Source organism: Mustela erminea, chromosome 13 (genome assembly GCF_009829155.1).
Source record: "Mustela erminea isolate mMusErm1 chromosome 13, mMusErm1.Pri, whole genome shotgun sequence".
Classification (NCBI taxonomy): Eukaryota; Metazoa; Chordata; class Mammalia; order Carnivora; family Mustelidae; genus Mustela; species Mustela erminea.
In genome coordinates, this window is record NC_045626.1 from 91,908,403 (window position 1) to 91,932,828 (window position 24,426).

Below are 24,426 nucleotides of genomic sequence, written 5' to 3' on the forward strand. Positions count from 1 at the left end.
GCTTCCCAGTCAGGGTCTGCACATGGCTTAGTCCGGGGGTGTTGGGTTTGCCCCTGCCACAGCTCTCCACATGGTCTGGGTCTCTGTTCCAGCACTAAGGAACCCTCGGCTCCCATGCAGTGGGGAGGGAGAGCCTCAGCGTCCAGCCTTCCTGGCTCCCTGGCTGGGTCAGTCCTCTGCCCATCGGGAGCCGTCCCAGTTGTCCAGGTCCTGGATTCCTGCAGATGCCCCCAGCCTGGGACCCCATGTCTATCTCCCTATGCTGGGTGGGGCCTGTGGCCTCAGAGCTGCTGGGCTGGGAGGGAGCATTCCCGGCACAGGGAATCTTCCGGAAGAGGGTGGGGGATGCCCTGTGTGAAGGTCGGATGCTCCGTGGAGCTGGCCCAATGCTTCCTAAAGCTGCTGAGCCACCAGAGCTCCCCAGGTCACCCAGCCCTGGCAAAGCGACGCTGGGCTCCCCCCTCCCGCCAAGGGGAGAGCGGTCCTGGGGGTCCGTTAGCGCAGGTGAGCACCCATCCCGCCAGCATGATCTTGTCAACCCATCCTCGCTTTGAGCTCAGAGGAGACTGGTTACGGTGTGGTCCACGGAGACTCTGGTCAGCAACCACCAACCCGCTTTCTGGGTCCCGGCCGGCCGTTGTGGACGCTGCGTATGAATGAGAACCTGCACACGTGGGCCTCTGATCCGGTCTCTTTACCTGCGGGCAGTTTCCGAGCCCATCGTGAGCGCGCCGGTGCTTCAGCTCCTTTTGCACATGGCGGTTATGGCTTTGGGATGCCCCGTTTTATTTTTCTGCTTGGGCTGGCCCCTGGGCGTGCCCCCACGAGAACGGGAGCTCCCGGATCGCTCTGGGCAATTCCCCGGCTCCGGAAGGAGACTGGTCTGTGCCCGCCCGGGCGCCTCCTGCCGCCTCCCCAGCCCTCCCGCAAGGTCTTCCCCAGGGCCGCGGCCCCGGGCTGTGAGCCGTGAGCAGACAGACGCTCGGCCGCCGCGGATCCGGGAGACGCAGAGTCCGGGGAGGCGCCGGTGTGCTCGCGTCCCGGGCAGGGCCTCACGCCCGCCCCTGGGGTCCTCCTCAGGAGCGCGGCGCCCGCGGCACTCGCCCTGCCGAGCACCTGTGCGCACCTGCTCGCTCCCGGGAGCCGCGCGCGCTCGGGCGGCGCGGCCCCGCCTCGCCCCGCCTCCTCCCCGCCCCTCGCCCCGCCTCCTCCCCGCCCCTCGCCCCGCCTCCTCCCCGCCCCTCGTCCCGCCCCTCGCCCTGCCCCCCGCCCCCGCCCCGCCCCCGCCCCGCTCTGTAGGCCTTTAGTCCGCGCCCGGCCGCCGTCGGGCGCGCGTTCCACTTCCGCCTTCGCCCACGTGGTCCGGCTCCGGCTCCGTCCGCGGCGCCGTGAGTGGGGTCGGGTGGGGGCGCGTCGCTCTAGTTCCGGGAGAGGGGCCGGAGGCTCCCGGACTCCCGAGGGGAAGCCGGCCGGGCGGGGCGGGAGGGCCGGGAGGGGCAGGCGCCGCCGGGGAGGTCGGCCGCCGGCCGCGGGAGCGCCCCGGGCGGAGGGGCCGGGCCCGTGCCGCCCCCGCCGCCGCCCCCCGCCCCCGAGCCCCGCTCCCCGCCGCGCATGGCGGCGCCCGGTCTGCGGGCGGCGGCCGGGGCCCTGCGGAGAGCCTGCGGAGCGTGGAGCCCGCGCCTGGGACGGCGTCTGCTCCGGTAACCGCGGCGCGTCGCCCGGGCCCCCGCTGTCCAGGCCGCGCGCCCCGGCCGCGCGCTCACTCGGGCCGTGTCCTTGCAGCTCGCCCCCCATGGCCGGGAACGTGCAGGCCCCCGCCCCCGTGGGCGCCGCGCGGGAGCAGGACCGCAAGGCCCGGAGCGGCTGGCAGGGCGGGGCGCGGGTCTGGGAGGACGCGGAGCAGCAGGCCAAGAAGCTCAGGAGCGGCCCGGACGGGGAGCTGCGGAGGAAGCTGCCCAAGCGGAAGATCGTGCTGCTCGTGGCCTATTCCGGGAAGGGCTACCACGGCATGCAGGTGAGGGCGCGCGCGGGGCTCGCTCCTCCGACCGGCCTCCGGCTGGGACCGCGCGGCGACAGCTGCCCAGCTAGGGCAGCGCAGGACGCGGGGCCTCGCTCTTCGGCGTCGTGGTGAGTCCCCTGGGCGGGGTTTCCGCTGGAGCCCTAGCGGCGCGAGCCCTGCTGTGGCCCCGCTGGTGCCCCGCTGGGACTGTGGCCCAACAGCCTGTGGCTCCAGGCCCTGATGGCGGCTCGCCCTGCTCCTCTCTCCTGGCGGCCGCGGGGCTGGGCTGCTGGTGTCCGTCAGAGGCTGTGCGGAGGTGGAATTCTCAGAATTCCTGGAAGCCGGGGTGCGGGACGGCTCTGCTTGGTCCCGCAGCAGCGTGGGTCCCGCAGCAGCGTGGGTCCCGCAGCAGCGTGGGTCCCGTGTTCCGTAAGCTTGCTGAAGCTTGCCTCGGGCATGGAGTTGAGTGCCGTGCCGGGAGCATCCAACACCACCGTGCTGGGCGCTCCGGGTGTTGTAATGGTTCTCACTACGCACAGTGGGAGAGCTGGGGTTCTTCGGGTCTTGTTTTAGGTAACAGCGTGGGTGGCACCGGGGACACCGACGTGGCATGAGGTCACCTGTGCCAGCGGGTCGGTGACTGCCTCAGGAACGGAGGGACCACCCCTGCTGCTCCGTGTGGGCCGTGAAATGCTTTTGCGCCTGTGATTTTGACGTGTATTTTTGCCTTAGGCACCGTCTTGAGAGCTTTGCTGAGGCTCACTGTTTTCTGCCTACCTCAGTTTCCCCGTTAGGGAATTGCGGGGGTTTGGAGAGCGACAGTGGCTCGCCATGCTGATGGAAGGACATTCTGAGAGCCTGGCACTTGGCCGCCTTCCCCACCGCCGCATCTCCGTCCCCCGCGTGGGTGTTTGAGCAGCATTTGTGACTTGATTGTCTCAGTGAGGGCTGTAAGGTAGACCTTGGGAAGAACTTCCCCTGTGGTGATCGTGGCACACTGCTCGTAGACCCTCGTGTGCCTGGTGTGCGGGAGGTTTTCTCTGAGGGGCATCCTCGTGGTCGTGCGACCTCATGGATGTGCAGGGACCTGCAGGCACTGGGTTGTGGCTGGGGCACGCTGAGAGGGTAGCGTTAGGGGGTTCTAGAAGCAGTGGCTGTCCTCTTTCCCTTGCACACAGTAGTTCCAAGAAGTTGTACAGGCTGGTCACGTGAGCTGAAGGGGTGCCAGGATGCCAAGGCTGGGTTTCTTGCTTTGAGTCAAGGGGTCTGCCTCCCCGTGGTCATAAGGGGGCGGTGTCCCTCTGTGGCCTGCTGCTGCTGCTGACCAGTGGGTCTCGGGTAGGAGGGGCGCTGGTTTCAGATCCGACCAGGTGGGAGGCAGCGGTGTCTCGGGTGACACCCTCTGTGGGTTGTTTGAGCCAGCTGCCCAGGGTGGGAAGTTTTTAGAGACTGGGTATGCTTAGGTAACTCTTTCACTCGCTATGGAACAGGGAGGTGCCGTGGTGTGTCCCCAGGGCCACAGGTGTGGGCCCAGCACCCAGGCGCCCTACAGGGAGCAGCGTAGGCCCGGGGCTCCCATCTGTGGGCAGTGACTGAGTGAAGAAAACTAGTTTTCTCCTCTTTCCTTCAGAGGAACGTTGGGTCGTCACAGTTTAAGACCATCGAAGATGACTTGGTGTCTGCTCTGGTCCGGTCGGGTTGTATTCCTGAAAATCACGGCGAAGACATGAGGAAGATGTCCTTCCAGCGGTGTGCCCGGACAGATAAGGTAGGCACTCCCTGCCCCTCCCCTGCAGGTTTGAGTAGCAGCACCTGAAGGGGCCAGTCTGTGCAACACACCATAGGTCAGTGTCTGTCAAGACTGTTGTCTGTGAACGACAGACGCAGAGACCAAACTAGCCAACGTGGAAAGAAAGCCATCGCCTTGTGTCACTAAAAAGTTCTCTAAGCATTTCCAGGCTGTGTGTGGCAGGATCTGGAGGCTCAGTGCTGCCCAGACTTCGTGTCTGTGCGGTTCTCTGTGGCTCCCGCAGGTGGCCACATGGTGGTCACAGTGTCCCCGCGACTCAGGCTTGATGGTACGCATAGGATTGAGTGTCGTGTTTTCCAAGAGGGGAAAGGAAACAGATGATCCTGGTGTGAGTAATCTGTTTTATTTAACTTAGTTTATCCGAGATAGTCTTTTTTCTTTGTGTAATCAGCAGGAATACAATCGGCAGATCACAGTTCCCATTCTGTGCGGGTGCGAGTGTGGGTGCTTGTCATGGCTTGGTAGCCCACTACGTACTCCACGCTCATGGTGCGTCACCGCTGCTCTGGCCACGTCTCGGGGACTGGGGGGCTTCAGTGGCTGTGGCCCTGTGCTGTCCATTCGGCCCTAAGATTGGGCCCCACTGCAGGGACTCTGCCTCACACATCTGTCCTGGGCTCAGTCCTGGGCGGCATGGCAGCCATGCCGAGTGGTCTTGTGTTCCTGGGTGTGGGTCTGGCATGGGCAGGAGATCCCCAAGGGAGAGTGGAGGGGAGCCAGGCAGGCGCATGGGGCAGAGGCACTAACCTCACGCTCGTCTCCAGTAGACAGGAAGTGCAGAGTGCACCGAATGGCCTCTGTCCTGCTCTGCATCCCAGCTCTGAGCGGCTTCTGTGGTCGCCTGAGGTCCCTTGGGGGTGTGACCCAGACATGGGCAGGTCAGAGTCCTGAGCAGCCGAACCATGGCCACGTCTGCAGGTACGAGATCCCCTGGGTCCAGATGCCGGGCAGAGACCGCAGAAGAGGCACGCTGTACAGATAGCGGGGGACAAACACGGGGCTGCCGGTTTGCGTCTTGTAGGTGATGCAGTAACGTTTCTCACGGCTCAGGCTAGGGTCCTGTGGTTCCTTACAGTCTCCCTTTTCTCTTTCATTGTTCCAGTGACAGCTCTCTGGGAGTTTTCTAGGCCAGAGAAAAGCAGATGTTTGCCTGAGTTAACGGTGGGGCTTAATCTGCTGTTGTTAGCATTGCGTTTGGATGCGTTTTCCTCTCCTAGTCTGGGGAACCCGAAGAAACCTGAAACTTCTCATACCAGCGTCCTAGCTCGTCTCTCCACTTAATGCATCTGGCCCGATGGAGGAAGAAATGATAGCACTTTCTTATCTATTTATTTATTTTAAAAAGATTTTATTTATCTGACAGACCGAGATCACAAGGAGGCAGAGAGGCAGGCAGAGATGGGACAACGGTGGGGTGGGAAGCAGGCTCCCTGCCAAGCGGAGAACCCAATGCAGGACTCGATCCCAGGACCCTGGGATCATGACCTGAGCAGAAGGCAGCGGCTCAACCCACTGAGCCTCCCAGGCGCCCCTATTTTCTTCCTTTTTTTCCCAGGTTTTTTAAGAAGTAGTTTTGTTGAGATACAGTCCGCTCCTTACAGTTTGCCCACCCAGAGCGTGCGAGTCAGTGGGTTCAGGCGTGTTCAGAGCTCTGCGACCATGCCTGCGGCTGGTCTGGGGACACTTCCATCTCCCCAGGAAGGACCCCAGATCTGTTAGCTGTCTCCTGCGCCAGCAGCACGTCCAGAATGTTCTCACTTACACACGCGATTGGTAAAGAAATAGCCATGCTATCTTCGTTCCTTTTTTTTTTTTTTAAGATTTTGTTTGTTTTTTTTTTTAAAGATTTTATTTATTTATTTGTCAGCAAGAGTGAGCACAGGCAGAGAGAGAGGCAGGCAGAGGCAGAGGGAGAAGCGGGCTCCCTGCTGAGCAAGGAGCCGGACGTGGGACTCTATCCCAGGACGCTGGGATCATGACCTGAGCCTAAGGCCGCTGCTTAACCAACTGAGCCACCCAGGTGTCCCAGATTTTTTTTTTTTAAGTCCTCTCTACATCCAGCATGGGACTTGAACCCACAACCCCGAGATCAAGACTTGCACGCTTCACTGAGCCAGCCAGGCGCCCCTTCTCGTTCCTTTCTTGGATCTAAGTGTTTGAAATCCGTTGTATATTTTCAGCTACTGGAATGGCTGGGACGCTCTGTATTGCAGGACGTGGATCTGGGGGCAGTAGATTTAGTCTGGGTAACATTGTCAGTGTTCATTTTTTGTTTCTTTTCTTAAATTTCCAGTTGTTTTTTAAAAAGGGAGAAGGGGCAGAGGGAGAGGGGGAGGCAGACTCCCTGCTGGGTGTGGAGCCCAGTGCGGGGCTCGATCCCAGGACCTTGGGACCATGACCTGAGCCGAAGCCAGATGCTTCACTGGCTGAGCCCCCCAGGCGCCCCCCCCCCCCCCCCCCCGTCTGTCTCACCAGGTTTTTATTGGGCAGAACGCAGCCCTGCAGGCATGTGGCGGTGCCGCGGTGGACGCCGGGCCGGCTCTCTCCTTGATTCTGCCGTGATGCCATTTTGCCACGTTTCTCTTTCCGTCCTTTCTTCCCCGAAACTGTTTGACAGTTTGAGAGTCTGTCATGGACCTCATTACCTCCCGAAAGCCGCAGGCCTGAACGTGCAGGGACGGTGGCGCCCCGGGGGGCCTCCCCTTGGACAGTCCAGCGCTGACGGATGGAACACCACTGCCCGTGCGCCCCGGCTCGTTACTGACCCGGTCTCTTAGCCGCAGTCCGTGTGCGCACACACTCCCGTCCTTTGAGCTCCGTTTAATCTGTCCCATCTTTTCTTTTTTGGTCTTTTGTGACATGTTTTTGGGCACTCGAGGCCGGTTGTTTTAACAAATGTCCTCAGGATTTGTCCGATTTTCTTGACTCACTCCGAGTTTCGGGCAGGGATGTCCCCTGTGTTGTAGTCTGACCTCTTGGCACGGGTTTGTGGGGTGTCTTCAGATGATGTTCACGCGGCGCCGTGACGCGGGTGGTGCTGAGCTGCACACCTGCCCGTCTGCACCCAGGACGGCACCCTGTCCCCCGCCCCCCAGCAGCCCTCCTGTCTCCTTCCCTGCCCCCGCACAGTCCTGCCATGCTGACTATCTGAAAAGCCAGCTTCTCGGCGAAGGTTCGGCATCGGGTAGGGATGCGTGCTCTTCCTGGTGGGCATTGCCTGTGTAACCAGCCCCCTTTCCCTGTCCACGTGGTGCCCCGTCCCTGTTCACAGGATAATTGCTCTCCTGACTTAGATGGCACAGTGGTCCTCCCCACAGTTTGTGGGGGATGCGTTCCAGGCCCCCTGGTGGGTGCCTGGCCTATTGATGGAGCTGAAGTCCCGTTATGCAGTGTGCTCATAGAGGTGCCCAGGGACAGGCGAGCAGCGGTCCCTCCGGGCAAGCCGGGGTGATTACAGCTGTGTGCTGGCCTGGAAGTCACACGAGGAGGGGCTCTCGGAAGGCCTCTGGGCCGTACCTACTGTCCCTGTGACGAGGGCAGACAAGATGAGCCTCCGCGATGAGATGGGGGTGCAGATGGCGCGGACTCGTGCTGGAGCTGGAGGCTGGTCCTGGAGGTGCCCGGAGAGGGGATGGCGGCGCCGTGGGCGGGGCTGGGCGAGCTCTTCCTTGCTCGGCCTCCCATTCTCCTGACCAGGTCGCTTGCTCTTCTTCCCCGACGTCGTGCAGCGTTCGGTCCAAGGGGGCCTTCGTTTTCTGCCTGCGTGATGTGTTTTGCTGGGCTCTGAAGCCATCCCTGATCCTCTCCCGGGTGTGCTCGCCTGGCTTCTTGGGGGCCGAGCGCTGGCCTCAGGTCTCACCAGCCTCTCAGATGCGTTTCTAAAGCCGAACTTGTACGGGAAATGGCCTAGTTGGCGTGGTCGTTCTAGGAACCACCTTATGGAGGGGTGTGCCTGACCCTTCTGCTTCCTTTGCAGGGCGTGTCGGCGGCTGGCCAGGTGGTGTCCCTCAAGGTGTGGCTGATAGACGACATTTTAGAAAAGATCAACAGCCACCTTCCGCCTCACATCCGGATCCTGGGTAAGTGCAGCAGGGCACGGCCCTGTGCCCCGTGTCGGCGGGTCTTGCTGGGATGGGAGGCCGCACCAGATTTCTCTGGGGTGGAATCAGGATTCCGAGCGGTTGCTTAGCCGTTGGTAAGAGTGGTTGTGAGTCATTTCAGAGGTCGTCGTCCCCTCCTCCTGAAGGATGTGCCCCTCATGGCAGTGCCTTGTTTCAACCAAACCCCCGACACAGGAGTCCAGATTTGGTTGAGTTAAAACAGGTGATGACTCTCCTTTGTAACAAGGCTGGTAAGCGGGGTTTTTAGGTCTTTGTTAAACCAACCCATCTGGCCCTGCTTTTGAGTGGCGCTTCTGGGCCCATTACTTTTCCAGGCCGTTGGGTTCGTCGCTATAGATGTCCGTGTCTGTCGCTCTTCGTTTCTGGCGTTCTGTGCTCTCCTTTTGTTCTGCTTCCTCTTTTGGATTTTTTTTTTTTTTTCAAGGTTTTATTTATTTATCAGAGAGAGGGGGGGAGCGAGCACAGGCAGACAGAGTGGCAGGCAGAGGCAGAGGGAGAAGCAGGCTCCCCGCCGAGCAAGGAGCCCGATGTGGGACTCGATCCCAGGACGCTGGGATCATGACCTGAGCCGAAGGCAGCTGCTTAACCAACTGAGCCACCCAGGCGTCCCCCTCTTTTGGATTAATGAATTTTTTCGTAGTTCCATTTCATTATCACGTGGTTGCCTTCTTAGGTAACTTCTTGTAACTCATTGTGGTTTTTTAGCGATTGCTAAAACAATCTACTATCTATCTGAACAATTTATCTATCTACTAGCCCCCTGATAGGGGGCTAAAACGGGGTTGAAGACCCTCTCTAGCGGGCCAGGCTATGTGGCCGCCATGCGTTCCTTGACTGTCACTGCCCCCGCTGCCCGTCTTTGCACACAGGCTGTTTGGCGGCCTTGGTGGCGTCTCTGTTAGAGCGTTCTTCTCAGCTTGCTTCTCGTAACGTCTGAGGACGACATCCCTGCCTCCGTCCCCCAGCCTCGCACCGATGGGTGTGCTACGACCCCGTGTGGTGCCCACCCACGCTGCCTCGATTTCCTTCTAAGCTGCGAATTGAAAAAAACCTTTCGAGCCATAAGTGACGTATAACAAAGCCTGTATCTAAGCGCACAGTTCTGACACGCGCGCGTGCGTGCGCCCACACCTGCGGAGCATCCCGGCTACTGCCGTGAGCCCTCCGCCCCCTCCCCTCCTCACCGGTCACCACCAACCGGCGGTCCGGCGCCACGGGTTAGTTCGTGCTCTCGGCGTTTTACGTGAACAGAGTCAGGCCCCGGGTGTGGCTCCTTCCACAGAGCCAGGTGCTGTGTGGACCTGACACGTGGGCGTGCTGCACGCGGTTTCTCCATGGGCCGGCCGAGGGTGCTGGGCTTGCGCGCCGCCGGGGACAGCTCCCACGGGCACTGGGTGCCGGCGAACGGAGGCCTCGTGTGAGGTCAGTGATGTTTCCTGTGACTCTGTCCGCACCAGATGTCTGCGTTTGCTCTGTTGCAGAGTTTCTCTGCCTCTAGGGAGGGTCCCCCCCAGGACACTTCTCATCGAGTAAACCCTCGTGAAGGCCAGTTGACGCGCTTGCATGGGAAGGTCTTCCATGTGGTCCATAGATCGGGCCCTGGTTTTGCTAAAGAAGCAGCGAATCCCGTACAGTTACCACACTTGTCAGCGCTCCTCGTGCAGTGTGACACGCAGGGTGGTTTTCCTGGTTGTGGCCCCGGAGTGTGGCTGTTGGGCAGCCCGGGGGCAGATCCTGGCAGGCAGTTGCCGGCACGACGCATCTAGGTGATGCTCGGTGCGGGTGAAAGCGTTTAATGCTGGGCAAAGAAGAAAACCTGAAATTACCCCCAAATGAGGCCTGATAGTAGAGCGAGAGCAAAGACAGTAGGAGCCCTGGGGCTGGGCCGGCCGGAGCTGCAGGCCCAGACCCACCCCTGTAGGCCCGCGGGACCCTGGTGCAGATCAGGCCGTGTGCAGAGTCCTCGCCGGAACTTTCGTGTCTCTGGGGGAAGTTCTGTATGCACACAGATATGTCTGCTTCACACAAGTGGTGCCCTGCGTGCTTTGTCCTGTCTTCATTTCCCTTCCTGGTTAGCGTGTCTGTCGGGCACCTGCCGGGCTGTCAGCGCTCAGAGTGCGGGTCTCTGCAGGCCTGCTTCCTGGTGCTCGGGGGCTGCCTGCTGCTTTGTTCTGCGGACGTGCTAGAACGCGTTTGGTCGCTGCTCTTGCCGGTCTTCTAAGTTGTCTTCAGTTCTTCAGTTGTTGCTGAGCTGGTGGTTGTTGCTGCCTGGTGGCCTCGCGGAGGACAGTTTGTAGAGTGTGGTTTCAGGTCCGCAGCACAGGCCGTGGAGAGCTGCACAGTGCTAGAGCACGTGCTGCCCTGCCCCTCCGTGAACCTGGATTTGATGCGTGTAGTTTTGATGAGTTGGTTTGTGTAGCTCTGCCGTGGAGCGTCTGATGGGGGCGGGTTCGGGGCGCAGAGGCTGGGCCCGCGTCTGGTCCAGGTGCACGTTGGCCCAGAAGTGTTGTCCTCACCTGCCTCCTCTCCCCCCAAGGACTGAAGAGGGTCACAGGCGGCTTCAATTCCAAGAACAAGTGTGACGCCAGGACCTACTTCTACATGTTGCCCACATTTGCCTTTGCCCACAAGGACCACGACGTGCAGGATGAGAGCTACCGGCTGAGCGCGGAGACGCTGCTGCGTGTGAACAGGCTCCTCGCCTGCTACAAGGGCACACACAATTTTCACAACTTCACCTCGCAGAAGGGGCCCCGTGAGGCCAGCGCTCGGCGCTACGTCTTGGACATGTTCTGCGAGGAGCCTTTCGTGCGGGACAGCATGGAGTTCGCGGTGATCAAGGTGAAGGGGCAGAGCTTCATGACGCACCAGATCAGGAAGATGGTCGGCCTGGTGGTGGCCATCGTCAAGGGCTACGCCCCCGAGAGCGTGCTGGAGCGCAGCTGGGGGGAGGCGAAGGTGGACGTGCCCAAGGCGCCGGGGCTCGGCCTCGTCCTGGAGCGCGTGCACTTCGAGAAGTACAACCAGCGCTTTGGCAATGACGGGCTCCACGAGCCGCTGGACTGGTCGCAGGAGGAGGCGGGGGTCACGGCGTTCAAGGAACAGCACATCTACCCCACCATCATCAGCACCGAGCGCCACGAGCGGTCCATGGCCCAGTGGCTGAGCACCCTGCCCGTGCATGACTTCAACGCCACCGCCCACGCTGCAGCCTGCCCAGATGCCAAGGTGGGGGCTGGGGCCGTGGGGCTGGAGGCTGGGGCTCCAGGGAGGCTGCAGGGCCTCCCTTCCAGGCGCTCGGGTGAGCTTGTTACCTGCTGCACTCGGGCGTCCTCGCGTCTGTTGTGCAGACGAGCAGGCTGAGGCGCAGGGAGGTGTGTCAGCCTTTCGGGGTCACACAGCCGGGGTGAGCAGGGGCAGGGCATGGGATTAAGTGGCTGATGGCCCCACGGTGCTGCTTTGTGTGTCCTTCCCGCTCTGTGCCTGGTGACCTTGGACAGAGGCTAAACTGGGTGGTCTGCGTTTCTGTTGGTGGGACGGTGCTGTGAGGATGAACACTGTGGGGTCCTCATGTGTCTGTTGTCACACTTGCTCTGGAACGTGGGCTCCCTTAAGAGAGGCATGTGGGATGCTTGGCGGCCACCCCAGGAGGCTGCTCTCTGACGCGCCCTCCTGCTGGGGCTGCAGCTCCGGGTGGGTCATCCCTGCCGGTGGTAGTGTTAGGAGGAGGGCGCGTTTGCGAGGCGCGCCAGAGCTCAGCGTAGTCTGCGGCGGGAGGTCTTTCCCTGGGTCTGGGTTCTCCGCTGGCCCAGCAGCTCTCCACGGGCGCAGCCTCACCTGGAGTGCTGGGACGGTGCATCCCGTCTACATGCCCGGAAACGTGTGCTTCCTCCTGCACGCCTGGGTTGTAAACTCGCGCGCAGGTGAGGCGAGCCAGCCAGATGCGCCAGGTGTGGAAGAGCAGGTGTGCAGGCGGGATGACGGCGGGCAGCGGCATGGGGGCGTTGGGGACCCGACAGTGGAGACGGGAGTGCTCCTGCTCTGTCTCAGGGCCACGGTGGGGAGGGGGTGGCAGTGGGGACAGCCGCACTGGGAGAGCTGAAGCTCTTCCAGGGGAGGGGTGGCAGTGGGGACAGCCGCACTGGGAGAGCTGAAGCTCTTCCAGGGGAGCTGGGCCTGCCGGGAGCTTGCGTGAGCTCTTCTGCTCTGGGTGTTGGTGGGGACTGGTTCTCCCAGGCACTGAGGCCGGACGGCGTGTGTGTGCGGGTTCGAGCTGGGGGCCCGGCGTGCCTCTGCTGGGCTCCCGCCGGGACAGGCTCCTGCCGCCTGCGCTCGTCCAGTTCGGAGGAGCCTCGTTTTCCGTCCCCTGGGGGGGTCTGACGGAGCCCCGTGAAGACTCCCTCGTTCCCAGCTTGGACTTTCCCTGAGCAGGTCAGGGGTCCGAACTGTTGGTGTGGAGACCAGGTGTTGGGCAGAGACTGGGCTCCTGTGCGTGTCCCTGATGCCAGGCCAGGCGGCCGTGGTGCTGAGGCCCCCGCGGACAGCCCACCCCAGGGAGGAAGCACCCACACTTTTGCTCTTGTCCTGCAGGTCCCCAGCCCCCCAGGAGACAGTGATTGAGGTGGCGGCCGCCCGCTGGAGCGCCTTCGGGCTGGCCCAGTGTGTGCCGGGAACCGCTGCTGCCATCGCTGCCGCTGCGGGCCGTCCTCAGCGACACAGGAGAGCCGTGCCGCGGCCCCGCAACCTCAGGGTCTTGAGACCTGCATCACGTTGGGCTTCATCCCAGGGAGGACCTGCTGTGAGTCTGTTCTCAGCTCATGCATTAACCGTATACACCTCAGCATGTAAAGGCACTATTTTTTTAAAGAAGTAATTTTTCTTATTAAATAAGTACAAACTTTGCTTAAGTCATGCTGTTTTTTATTTTTCATTCGGTCTTTGGGAGGGAGTGGTGTGTGCTGTTAGGAGCAAAGTGGCATCGGTGGGTGGGGGCCAGAGCAGGTGGGCATGAGAGGCTCTACAGGACCAGCCAGCAGGCCCTCAGGACCGGGCTCGGTGGCTTGGCGGTGTAGTAGAAGGCGGCGCGAGCAGGGCGGGCCCTTCCCCGGTCACCTCCACCCCAGCCCTGCCCACATCTCAGATGGGAAGAGTGGGACAGACAAGGGGACGGATGTGCCCCTCGGTGAGGCACATTCTTTCCCAACAGAAGACCCACCAGTAGCTTCTTCCTCTCGTGGTCAAGGGCACGTCACGCCATCTAGTCCAGCTGCAAGGGACGCTGGGAGATTCCCTTTACCAAGTGGCAGGAGCTGCTGCACAGCCCAGGAGTGACCTGTCAGTGAGGGAAGGGGCGTCAGGTGATGGGCAGGCTGTGGGCAAGTCTGCGGAAGGCACGGGCAGTCTCCAGTGGGGGAGCGCCGCGCCGGAGTGTGTTGTGCGTGTGCGTGCTGGTGTCTGTGCACGGGTACGCAAGGACACATGTGATAATGCGTGCACGCACGAGACATGTGGTGTCTGTCCCATGGGTATGCACGTGTGCCTGTGTGTCTCTGTGGGTGCTTCTGTGCGAACGTGTGTGCATGCATGTGGGGGCACGACCCTGTGTGCACAGAGCTGGGCAGATCTCTTTGAGAGCTTCTGAGGGCCCAGACAGGCTGGCGTGAGTATCATCAGGATACCAGCGCCAGGGACGCTGGTGTGGCCAGGGTGGGGGTGTGAGGGCAAAAAAGCAGTTGGGCTTCCTGCTGCCACAGGGATGGGGGTGAGCACAGGAGAGAGGACCGAAGGCTGAGGCGGGCTTCAGGCTCGAGGGACTGATGAGCTGGGGCCATTCGCAGATGGGGCCATTGGGGAAGGGCGGTTTGGAGGAAGTACGGAGGAGGTGGGCATTAGGTGTGGTAATGGGCCTCCTGATAACAAAGTTTCTTTGCGAAGACATTTCCAAGTGTAGAATAAGCCTAGTAACTGCTGGACGACAGCTTCACCATGAGAGGCTACAAAGTCTCGATCTCTAGAGTAGATATCTCCCAACTGTGACTCCAGGTAGCGAACGGAACGGAGGACCTGTTAGTCACCTCGGAGGATCCCTGGGTGTGCGGCGTCGTACAGTAAGGAACGCGCTTGAAGCAACAGTCCAGAAGAGCGGCTCTACCCCCTTGTTCCAGGGCTGCTCCCAGAGCTCTGTGCGGGGACGAGCCCATCTGATCGCCCTCTTCACACAGATGGCCACGCACAGTACACTTGACTCTTGCCTGGCTCAACGTAGCGTGGCTTTGCAGTCACGAAAGGCTGCACTGTTCTTGCTGGTGGCTCACCGTGTCCACGCCGCCCAGCCTCCCGCCAGGCGTTTGTCCAGACCGTCCCTATGTGTCCTTGTTCACAAGTGTGAGTAGCTGTGGATGCAGAATCAGTGGTCTGATGGGTTTCACTCGACTTTAACAGCTCCGTCCATCCACAGAGCTCTGCAGATATCACATGATGGTAGCTGTTCCTCATTCTCCCCAGAAACTTAGGGGAGCAAGTCTGACTTGGGGGCCAGCCTTTTCCTAGGTTGCATGATCCTTCCTTGAGTATGGAAGGCACAGAAAGTTAGGGCCGGGATCTGTGTAGTCAGGGCGTCAGATCCCAGAATGCAGTGTTATCCCGAGGACAGAGGACAGCAAGAACCCGCACCTCCTTTCCCTGCCTGCTGGGTCTCCACATTGGCCGGCATGTAAGCTGGGCACGAGAGTCAGCACCTGGAGCCACTGGAAATCGCGTGAGCTGCTCTCACCTGTGTGTGTAGGGAGCATGCAGGTCTCTGAGAGGAAGACGTCACTGGTTCGGTGCGTGGTTGGGAGATGTTTTCTTCAGGAGATTTGGGGCCTACAGATGGCTGGGGGTGGGCGGCTCAAGGACTTGGTTTGGGACTGGACCCCAGATCCTCCGGAATGATTCCTGGAACAAAATGTAACTGGCCCACTGAGGCACCTGCCTCTGGAGCTGGGGGGACCGGAGGACCCGGAGCCTACCACCCACGGCCACACACCTGGAGCTGCTGACAAGCTGCCCAGTGCTATGGCCCCGGGGGAAGTGTTCTTGTCAAGAAGCCACCACTGTCCACAGCTCCACGCTGATGGCCACCCAGCACTGGGCCACCCTTGCAGGAGGAACATGGGTCAGACCTGCTTTCGGGCAGCAGGTGCAGCCGGGAGCAGCAGGGAGTCTGGGCCACCTCCTCCCACCTCCAGACCTGCACAAATGCAGCAAACAGAAGGGCCTCACTCAGCCAGGACTCTGGCAGACCGAGTTTTTAACTTCCCGGCTTCACCAAGTGGGAGGGTGGCATGAGGGTTCAAAGAGCCAGTCCCCACCCAGGCAGTTCAACAGGGCGGAGAATGTTCTTTGACTGTGGTTCTGGAACGACTGGTAAGTGCAACTCCCTTCGTAGCCAGGGTTTGTGTTTCTAAAATTTTCAGTTTAACACCAGAGGGCATTTGTACCTGCACTTTGCTGAGGTGTTTTTATCCCATTTGTCTTCTAATTCTTTTCTCAAATTTTTAAGATTTTATTTTTATTTATTTTTTAAAAAGATTTTATTTATTTATTTATTTGAGAGAGACAGTGAGAAAGAACATTAGAGGACAGAAGGTCAGAGGAAGAAGCAGACTCGCCATGCAGCTGGGAGCCTGATGTGGGTCTCCATCCCAGGATCCTGGGATCATGACCTGAGCTGGAAGCAGTTGCCTAGGCAGCAACTGAGCCACCCAGGTGCCCAAGATTTTGTTTTTATTTACTTATTTAAAAAGATTTTTAAAAATTTTATTTATTTGACAGACAGATCACAAGTAGGCAGAGAGGCAGGCAGAGACAGAGAGGAGGAAGCAGCCCGTTCCCCTTACCCCTGCTGAGCAGAGAGCCCGATGCGGGGCTCGATCCCAGGACCCTGAGATCACGACCCGAGCCGAAGGCAGCGGCTTAACCCACTGAGCCACCCAGGCGCCCCTTATTTTTATTTTTAAAGTAACCTTCACACCCAGGGTGGGCCTTGCACCCACAACCCTGAGATCAAGAACCGCACACTCCACCGCACGAGGCCGGCCCGGTGACTTTTAATTGAGATGTGATTCACATGCCATGAACGCATCGTTTCAAAGCGCACAGTTCGGTGTTTTCTGGTACGTTCCCGAACTTGTGCGACCACCGGCGCTACCTAATGTCACAACATTCTCATCAACCGCCCAAGGAAATCCGGGGTCCGGCCGCCGGCGGTCCCCCCACCCCACCCCGGCCAGGGCTAGCTGCTGTCCAGCGGCCGGACCCGCGCGTTCCTCGCCGTCCGTGGGAGCGGAGCCTGCAGCGCGCGGCCTGCCGTCTGGCCTCCCCCCGGCCGGGGCTTCCAGGGCTCGTCTCTCGCAGCGGGTGTCCCCTGGGTTCGCCCCGTCGCCGGCTGCGCGCGCGGACAGCGGGAGCGAGCGAGCGGAGTCGGGGCGCGCCCCGCGCACTTCGCCCCCGAAAGCTCCTCCGGCCCCGGCCGCGGGCGCACGGCGGGCGGCGGAACCGGAGCTGCCGGGAGCGGAGCCCGAGGCCGCTCATCGGCTCTGCGGCCCACCCCGGCCGCGGGGTCTCACGGGGTCGTCACCGGTTCGGCCGCGTTCACCGCGCCAGCCCCCTGCGGTCTGACGCCGTCCGCGGGTCCGCGCCCGCCCCAGCGACCCCCGCGGCTCCCGCCTCGCCCCACGCAGTCCTCGGCGAGGCCGGTCCGCCGTCGGCCCGTCGGCCCGCCCGTCGCCCGGCCGCTCTATCCCGCGGCGCGTCTCGACGGCTCCCGCCGCGGGACGTCACTTCCGGCTCAGCGTAGCGGGCGCGCCGCCGCTTCCTCCGCTCGCGGCCCCGGATGCGCCGAGCGAAGCGGCGCCGCCTCGACCCCCGCCCCCAGCCCTCGGCCGGACGCGGCAGGAGTGCGGCCCAGGCCCGGGTACGTGGGGCACGGCGTGGCCGGGGGCGGCGGGGGTCCGGGCCCGGAGTCGTTGGCCCGCGCCCCCAGCGCTTTCGGAGCCTTTCCCCGCCCGCGGGCTGTGCGGTTGGGGCCGCCGGCGTGGGCGGGCGCTGCCGGGAGTTGGGGGGCGGCGGGACCGGGGCGGCGGGACCGGGGCGGGGGGACCGGGGCGGCGGGACCGGGGCGGGGGGACCGGGGCGGCGGGACCGGGGCGGGGGGACCGGGGCGGAGGGACCGGGGCGGCGGGACCGGGGCGGGGGGACCGGGGCGGCGGGACCGGGGCGGGGGGACCGGGGCGGAGGGACCGGGGCGGGGGGACCGGGGCGGCGGGACCGGGGCGGCGGGACCGGGGCGGCGGGACCGGGGCGGGGGGACCGGGGCGGCGGGGCCGGGGCGGAGGGACCGGGGCGGGGGGACCGGGGCGGCGGGACCGGGGCGGCGGGACCGGGGCGGCGGGACCGGGGCGGGGGGACCGGGGCGGCGGGGCCGGGGCGGCGGGACCGGGGCGGAGTGGCCCTGCTTCGGCGCGGAGACGCGGCCCGCGGAGACGGGAGCGCCGGGCTGGGGGTGGCTCGGGCGCCGGGAGTGAGGGTCGCCGGGGCTGGGCGGGGGGCGCTGGCGGTGCGGGGCGGCCGGGCCGCGGGGGCCGCGCGGGGGCGGCTCTCCCAGCCCCGCGGCGCCCGGCTCTGTGGTTTGCTGTGGGTCTGGGGTCTGCGTGGCCGGCGCCGTCAGCAGCGCGGACGTCCCCACGGCAGCGGCCCTGCGGCGCGCGGCGTGTCGCCTTCACGGGCGTGGGGACCTGCGGAGGACAGCGGCCTGCCCAGGCCGTTCAGCGGGGGTCAGCGGGCCGAATTCAGGCCCCGCTCACGTTGACGCCGCTGCCGGCTGCGGAGCCCCCAAGAAGGGTCAGCCCTTCCCCCCAGGCCATCCGGCCGCGGCTGCCCCTGCGCTCAGCGCTGGGGCCCTCAGGGCTCTGCCCGGTGTCACCTTCTCAGTGGCGCTGCCCCGGCCCTTGTCCGTGTATCTTCCGACGGGCTGTCGAACTGGTGTTTGCGGGCGAAGTGGTTTCCGTGACTTTTTCCGTGGAACCGATAAAACAAGTAGGGCACCTGAATGGTCTCAGAGGATGGAAAAGTGTATTTTGAAACTGTCATCCCACCTCCCAGAGATGCGCACCGTTGATGTTTTTACGGCCCGTCATTCTGGCCGCGTGATTTTCCTTCATCTTTGGGATTGGATGGCGGGATTTTATGTGCCTTTAAAGATAGCGCAGCCGCGAGAAGCCGCGTGTGTCCACAGACCCGCATTAGGCGCTTGCATTGCGTCCACCGGTCTCTGACCTCCTGGTCTCCTCTTCAGTTTATCTTCTCTGCAGGATAGTCCTGTCCACATTCAGATCCTCCATCGGACTCTTTCCAGCTCTTAGCTTCCTTCTACACCACGGTTAGAAAAGGGATCATGGGTCCCCTGTCTCCATTTTCTCTTCCCATTTCTCTTGAACCGACTTCACTTAAGCTTCTGGTCCTTCCGTCCCACCTCTTCTCTAGCTCCTCTTGGGGTCGCCGGCGCTGTTACATTGCCAAGCCCTGCTGTGGGCAGCCTTTCCCCAGGCTGCCCATGGCTCCCTTGGAACACTGTCTGCTTGTGGCACGGGGACGCCACTCTGGTGGTTCTCCCCTTACCTCGCTGGTTGCTTCTCCTCTCCTTCCCCGGTAAATTTTCTCATGCCCCGGGGCAGTCCCAGACCTCCTCTCTGGTGTGTGCACCCGGGTGATCTCCCCTGTGTCAGGACTGTAGGTGACACGTTGTCAGGACTGTAGGTGACACGTCGTCAGGTCCTGAATGTGTATCTCCTGCTGGGTCTTCCTGCTCCAGGTTCCACACGTGCTTTCATTTGTGGGAGACCTGCCGCTTCTCTGCCGTTGCGTTTCTCTTGGAGGCAGCCCCGTGTTCGTAGCTGCTCAGGTCGGAACTCTCCTGTAATCTCTGCCTCTCTTCCACATCCTAAATCGGATCTGTCAACACTTTCACAGTCGAATCCAAACCTGGCTGCCCCTCATTGTCTTCCTGGCTTCCGGCGTTCTTCAGTCCCGTCGCCCCCCATCTCTTACCTGGGTTATGCCGGTGCCTCCTCCCTGCTCTGCCTGCTTCCTTGAGCCGCTCTGCTCTCAAATCTCAACACAGCAGCTGAATGATGTTTTTGAGACAGAAATCAGATTGTGCGTGTTTTTTTTTTTTTTTTAAGATTATTTACTTATTTATTTGACAGACGGAGATCACAAGTAGACAGAGAGGCAGGTGGGGGAAAAGAGAGAGAGAGAGAGAGAGAGAGGAGGAAGCAGGCTCCTCGCAGAAAGCCTGACCTGGTGCTCGATCCCAGGACCCCGAGCTCATGATCTGAGCTGAAGGCAGAGGCTTTAACCCACTGAGCCACCCAGGTGCCACCCGCTTTTTTAAAATAAAATTTTTTGTTTTTTTTTTAAGATTTTATTTAGGGGCACCTGGGTGGCTCAGTGGTTTAAGCCTCTGCCTTCGGCTCAGGTCGTGATCTCAGGGTCCTGGGATCGAGCACTGCATTGGGCTCTCTGCTCAGCAGGGAGCCTGCTTCCTCCTCTCTCTCTGCCTGCCTCTCTGCCTACTTGTGATCTCTGTCTGTCAAATAAATAAATAAATAAATAAAAATCTTAAAAAAAAAAGATTTTATTTATTTGACAGATCACAAGCAGTCAGAGAGGCAGGCAGAGAGAGAGGAGGAAGCAGGCTCCCCACTGAGCAGAGAGCCCGATGCGGGACTCGATCCCAGGACCCTGAGATCACGACCTGAGCCGAAGGCAGAGGCTTTAACCCACTGAGCCACCCAGGCGCCCTTCTGTCATTCCTTCTTGTGTGCCACCTACTACTTTGTGTGTTGTCTGATTGCCCCCCTTCTGGGGGCAGGGACTATGCCGCGTTCACTCTCGGATCCCTAGTGTTTCAGAATAATGCCTGATGCAGTCAGCCTTCAGTAAATACTTCCTGAGTAAATACAGTAACAGTCCAGTTCTTCTCTAGAGCAGGTGGATTTGGTGGGAACCTCGGTGTACGGGGTAGCAAACGATTCTGGGAGATGCCGAGGAATGGAGTTCACATGCTTCGAAGAGGGAAGCTGGCTCTTCCAAGAGGGACAGATGCATGCAGGGGGCAAGGCTGATGGGAGACGAATCATCTTCCATAGAGATGGAAGGGAGGCAGCTTGGAGGTGGGCGAGCGGGAGGCCATTCAAGGAAGGGGTCAGTCACCTGATCCCGCATTCAGTCGGAGGTTGGGCGTGGCGTCTCCACAGGGACCATCTTTGGGGCCTGCCTTGAGGGCTGGCAGTGAATTCTCTGTCCCCCCGGCCCCCATTTTATGTCTCAGTGCTCCTCCTGCAGAGGACGGAAGCTCTCTTTTCTGTTAGGCGTTTGTGGCTGCCCAGCTTGGGCTCTGGGGTCCAGCCCTGGAACCAGGTCTTGCTGTCCCTGGGGTTCTCCAGTCCCAGTGTGGAGGTGTTCTGCTTGGCTGATCTCCTTTCCTTGGAGCCTAGGACAGGCTGATGGTTGAGCCTCTCTACGGGGGAAAGACCAGCGTCTTCCTCAGGGAGCCTGGCTCTGTTCCTCCACCACTGGGAGGGGAACCGTGTGCCCATTGCCTTCAGGAGTCCGGCCTGGCCCTCAGTGTTTTCTTCTGGACAGGGCCTCTGTCCTGTGGGCCTATATTCTCAGCCCCCCCCGCGGCGCCCCCCTCCCGTTCCTGCTGTATCTGTAGTCATTGGGAATTATTACTTTGTTTTGGTGCATTATTGTAGAAATAAACTTAAAAATGTACTGAGTGAAGGGAAGGACTTTGCATAACCTCATGGTCCTGTTTTACTTAGGTTTTTTTTTTTTTTTTTTAAGTTTTCTGTCTTTTAATTTTTTTTTAAAGATTTTATTTGTCCGAGAGAGAGCACAGCAGGTGGAGTGGCAGGCAGAGGGAGAAGCAGGCTCCCTGGGAGCCCGGTGTGGAACTCAGTCCCAAGACCCTGGTATCATGACCTGAGCTGAAGGCAAACGCTTAACGACTGAGCCCCCCAGAGGTACCCCCCCCACCCTTTTTAACACTTTACACATCATAGTATTCACTTTTGTTGAAGTAGATTATGAGAATTTTGATAGATGTGTAATTTCCACGACAGTCAGGATTCAGGACAGTTTTTGGGGCACCTGGGTGGCTCAGTAGAGCGTCTGACTCTTGTTTTCAGATCAGGTCATGATCTTAGCATCATGAGATCAAGCCTTGTGTTGGGCTTCGCACGCTGTATGGAATCTGCCTGAGATCCTGTCTCCCCCAGTGCTCCTCTTCCTGCTGGTGCCGCGTATGTGTGCTTTCTCTCTCTAAAGTAAATAAATAAATCTAAAAAAACTCAAAAAACAGTTTCGTCACCCCAGGAATTCCCTAGCACTGCTGCTCTCCCGAGCTCCTCCTTCTCAGCAGCCGCTGATCGCTGTCACTGTGTTTTCTGTCCTTTCTGGGATGCCATTTTTTTTTAAAGATTTTATTTATTTACTTGACAGAGATCACAGGTAGGGAGAGAGGCAGACAGAGAGAGAGAGAGGAGGAATCCGGCTCCCCCCCAAGCAGAGAGCCCGATGCGGGACTCGATCCCAGGACCCCGGGACCATGACCCGATCCCAGTGCAGAGGCTTTAACCCACTGAGCCACCCAGGTACCCCTCTGGGATGTCATTTAAAGGAACTCCGGGGTGAGCCTCTTGAGTCTGGCTTCTTTCTTTCCTTTTTTTTTTCCTTTAAAGATTATGTTTATTTGGTAGAGACACAGTGAGAGAGGGACCACAAGCAAGGGCAGAGGGAGAGGGAGAAGCAGGCTTCCCGGTGAGCAGGGATCCTGATGCGGGGCTTGATCCCAGGCCCCTGGGATCGTGATCTGAGCTGGAGGCAGATGCGTAACGACGGAGCCCCCCAGGCACCCCGATCTGGCTTCTCTCATTGAGCATCGCGCATTTGAGGTTTACTAAGGTTACTGCTTGGACCAAGAGCTCGTGTCCTGCCGCTGGGTGGGCAGGACGCGTGGGTGCGCCCCACTTTGTCCGGTCCCCTGCTGTTGCTGGTCCCGTGATGGGAGCGCTGCCCGTGCGGCTCCTGTCTTGTGCTGTTCAGACGATACACAAGGGCCGCAACACGAGGGCCTCAGGAAGACAAGTTCCTCTTGGCTTTCTCCTGGTTCCTGCCCTCCTCCCCAGGGCCTGCTGGTTTGGGTCCACTCCTCCAGGCCGCTGTGCGTTAGAGCTGTGTTCTCCATGGCGGTGCTGTTTCTCACACGGGGCTGGAAATTGGTTCTTGGGGGGAGGGTGAAAAAAATCTTAGCTATGACGGTGGTTTGTGGCCTCACAAAGAGTCACAGTGCACCCACAGATCTACGCTAGGGCTGTGGCATTAAAATTTCACAGCGTGTCGGGAGGGATTAGGAGAGAAAGGTGGAAGCAGGCCCCTCGAGGACTGTGGGTAAAACGTTGAGGAACAGCAGCGAGTGGGACAGTCATTGGGGACTGCAGCTGTGTGGCTCGTGTCTGAGGAAGGACTTCCGTTTCTCTGGCCTCTTCCTCCCAAGCTGAGATCGATCCTGCCTCTGGGGAGCACGGGGCTCTCTGTCCCATCGGGTTAAGGACCTGCCCCCGCCGCCATGACCGTAAGCTCCTGGCATTGTGGCCTGTTAAGTTAGAAGGGGACACGGGGGCCTCAGTGGTTGCCGCACCGTGGCGTTGTGACATGGCATGTGGCACAGGGAAGCTTGCAGAGCTGTAAGACTCTGTGTGGCCCAGTTTATGTCCCTTGGAATTTGTATAGTTAAGGAGTGAGTGCGGCACCTTGCTCATCTTCTCGGAGAGGGAGGAGTGATGTTTTGTTAGCGTGCGACCTGTTACGGCCTTGACTCCCGGAGCACCTCCCGGAGCACCGTGGGCGCTGCCGTCCCAGGAGGACGTCTCTTTCCTGCGATGCTCCCTGCGGCCTTGTTTCTGTGGTGGTCTGCCTTATCACCCAGCCGTCTCTGTCTTTTAAGGTTTTGGGAAGCATTTCAAGGTAAGTGAAAGCAATCCTCTTAACACATTCGAGCTCCACTCCCTCTTTTTTTCCTTCTCACTCAGGCAGAGGCACTTCTGTGCTTTGGTGTTCGGCAGATTGCCTGGGGGTGTGGGCCCCCCTAGAAAGCGTCGGGGCACAGGCTGACCAGGGCGGGGCTCGTGGAGAGGGCGGTGCGGTCCCCGCGAAGGAAGGTCCGGAGGGCGGCAGTGCTTCCCAGGCAAGGAGGGAGGTTTCGTGGGGCTCGGCTTGGGTGTTTGGGGGAAGGTCCTCGTGTAGCCGGGGTGGGCCTCAGTGTGCATCCCAGCGCTGGCACTGCCCAAGCTGCTTCCTCCCAGAACCGAAACATGGTGTCGGCCAGACCTCGCAGGCCTCAGACTCGACCTGGCCGACACCAAACGTGTTCCAGCCGCGTGCAGGACACCTCAGCAGCGTCCCTCCCCCGGTCTGGGTGACCCGCCTGTGGCCATTTCCTGGGCCTGCCGGGCTTACCTGTTGGCTGGTTTTCCGGAGTGTGAGTTGGGTGTGCGGCAGCACGTGTGTAGAGAGCCCGAGCTGAGGGGAGAAGCTTTGCTTTAGTCTTACTGCCTCGACTTGCTTTTAGTCTCAACATTAACTTCAGGCTGAAATTCAAAGAACGTTAAGTGACAGTTTAACTGTCTTTTCAGAGATAGATAAGGTTAAAACAGCTGGAGCCCCTGTCCTCAAATCCCGCAGCCGCCTTTCCCTGTGTCCTCTGCTGAGGCGAGGCTGCCTGCTTTGCTGCTTGTCATCGTGCCTTGGCCCCGGTGACCCTAGGGTCCTCTGTTCTGCTAGGATGTCACTGCTTGTAGGCCATTTCCGTAGGCAGAACGAGGAGATGTGTTTTTCCCCCCCAAAGATTTTTATTGATTTGACAGAGAGAGAAATCACAAGTAGGCAAAAGTAGGCAGATGGAGAGGGAGGGCAGGCTCCCCGCTGAGCAGAGAGCTCGACGGGCTCCATCCCAGGACCCCGGGATCATGACCCCAGCGGAAGGCAAAGGCTCAAGCCACTGAGCCCCCAGGCGCCCCGAGGAGATGTGTTTTAAGGGAAGAACCCGAAAGCGCACACCGAGTGCTGGTTCTCCTCCGGCTGCATGGGGTTGGTCCGCTGTCCCTTCCTGCCCTGTCCCACGGCTGACTCTGTTGTCTTGCCTAGAGTTTGAGGGTTTGCTTCTGCGCATGTCGGTTTTAGGGAGTTCTTTCTCCTTATCGATGTAGTTGTTTTTCGAATATGTGACTCTAACACGGTTCTGAAGCTCAGAGTGTTACAAGATGGTGTGCTCAGGAGTGCGACTGTCTTCCCTGCCCTGTCTGCTCGCACCACCCTGAGGAGGTCATCGGTCTTGTTCGTTTCTTTCTTTCTTTTTTTTTTTTTTTTTTAAAGATTTTTAAATTTATTTG

At 60.3% G+C, this 24,426-nt stretch overlaps 2 protein-coding genes across 23 annotated transcripts in view; both read left to right on the top strand.

The window, feature by feature from the left end:
* Positions 1–1,314: 1,314 nt before the first annotated feature.
* PUS1 (pseudouridine synthase 1) lies at positions 1,315–12,837 on the top strand. Of its 5 annotated transcripts, none has more exons than XM_032310270.1 (7): positions 1,315–1,388; positions 1,783–2,014; positions 3,630–3,767; positions 7,786–7,888; positions 8,056–8,160; positions 10,467–11,158; positions 12,521–12,837. In XM_032310270.1, the coding sequence occupies exons 2-7, from the start codon at positions 1,793–1,795 to the stop codon at positions 12,548–12,550; spliced, it is 1,290 nt and encodes a 429-aa protein (XP_032166161.1). In that variant the 5' UTR covers positions 1,315–1,388; positions 1,783–1,792; the 3' UTR covers positions 12,551–12,837. The 5 variants fall into 5 exon arrangements, with proteins under 5 accessions (XP_032166161.1, XP_032166160.1, XP_032166162.1 ...); XM_032310269.1 differs by lacking the exon at positions 1,315–1,388 and adding an exon at positions 1,576–1,700; XM_032310271.1 differs by lacking the exons at positions 1,315–1,388; positions 8,056–8,160 and adding an exon at positions 1,577–1,700.
* Positions 12,838–16,770: 3,933 nt separating this feature from the next.
* The window catches only part of EP400 (E1A binding protein p400), a 98,193-nt gene continuing 90,537 nt past the window's right edge, over positions 16,771–24,426 (top strand). For all 18 annotated transcript variants that reach the window (XM_032311299.1, XM_032311305.1, XM_032311312.1 and 15 more), the window contains exon 1: positions 16,771–16,886. The gene's annotated coding sequence lies outside the window, so the exon portion shown is untranslated. The remainder of the gene's footprint in view (positions 16,887–24,426) is intronic.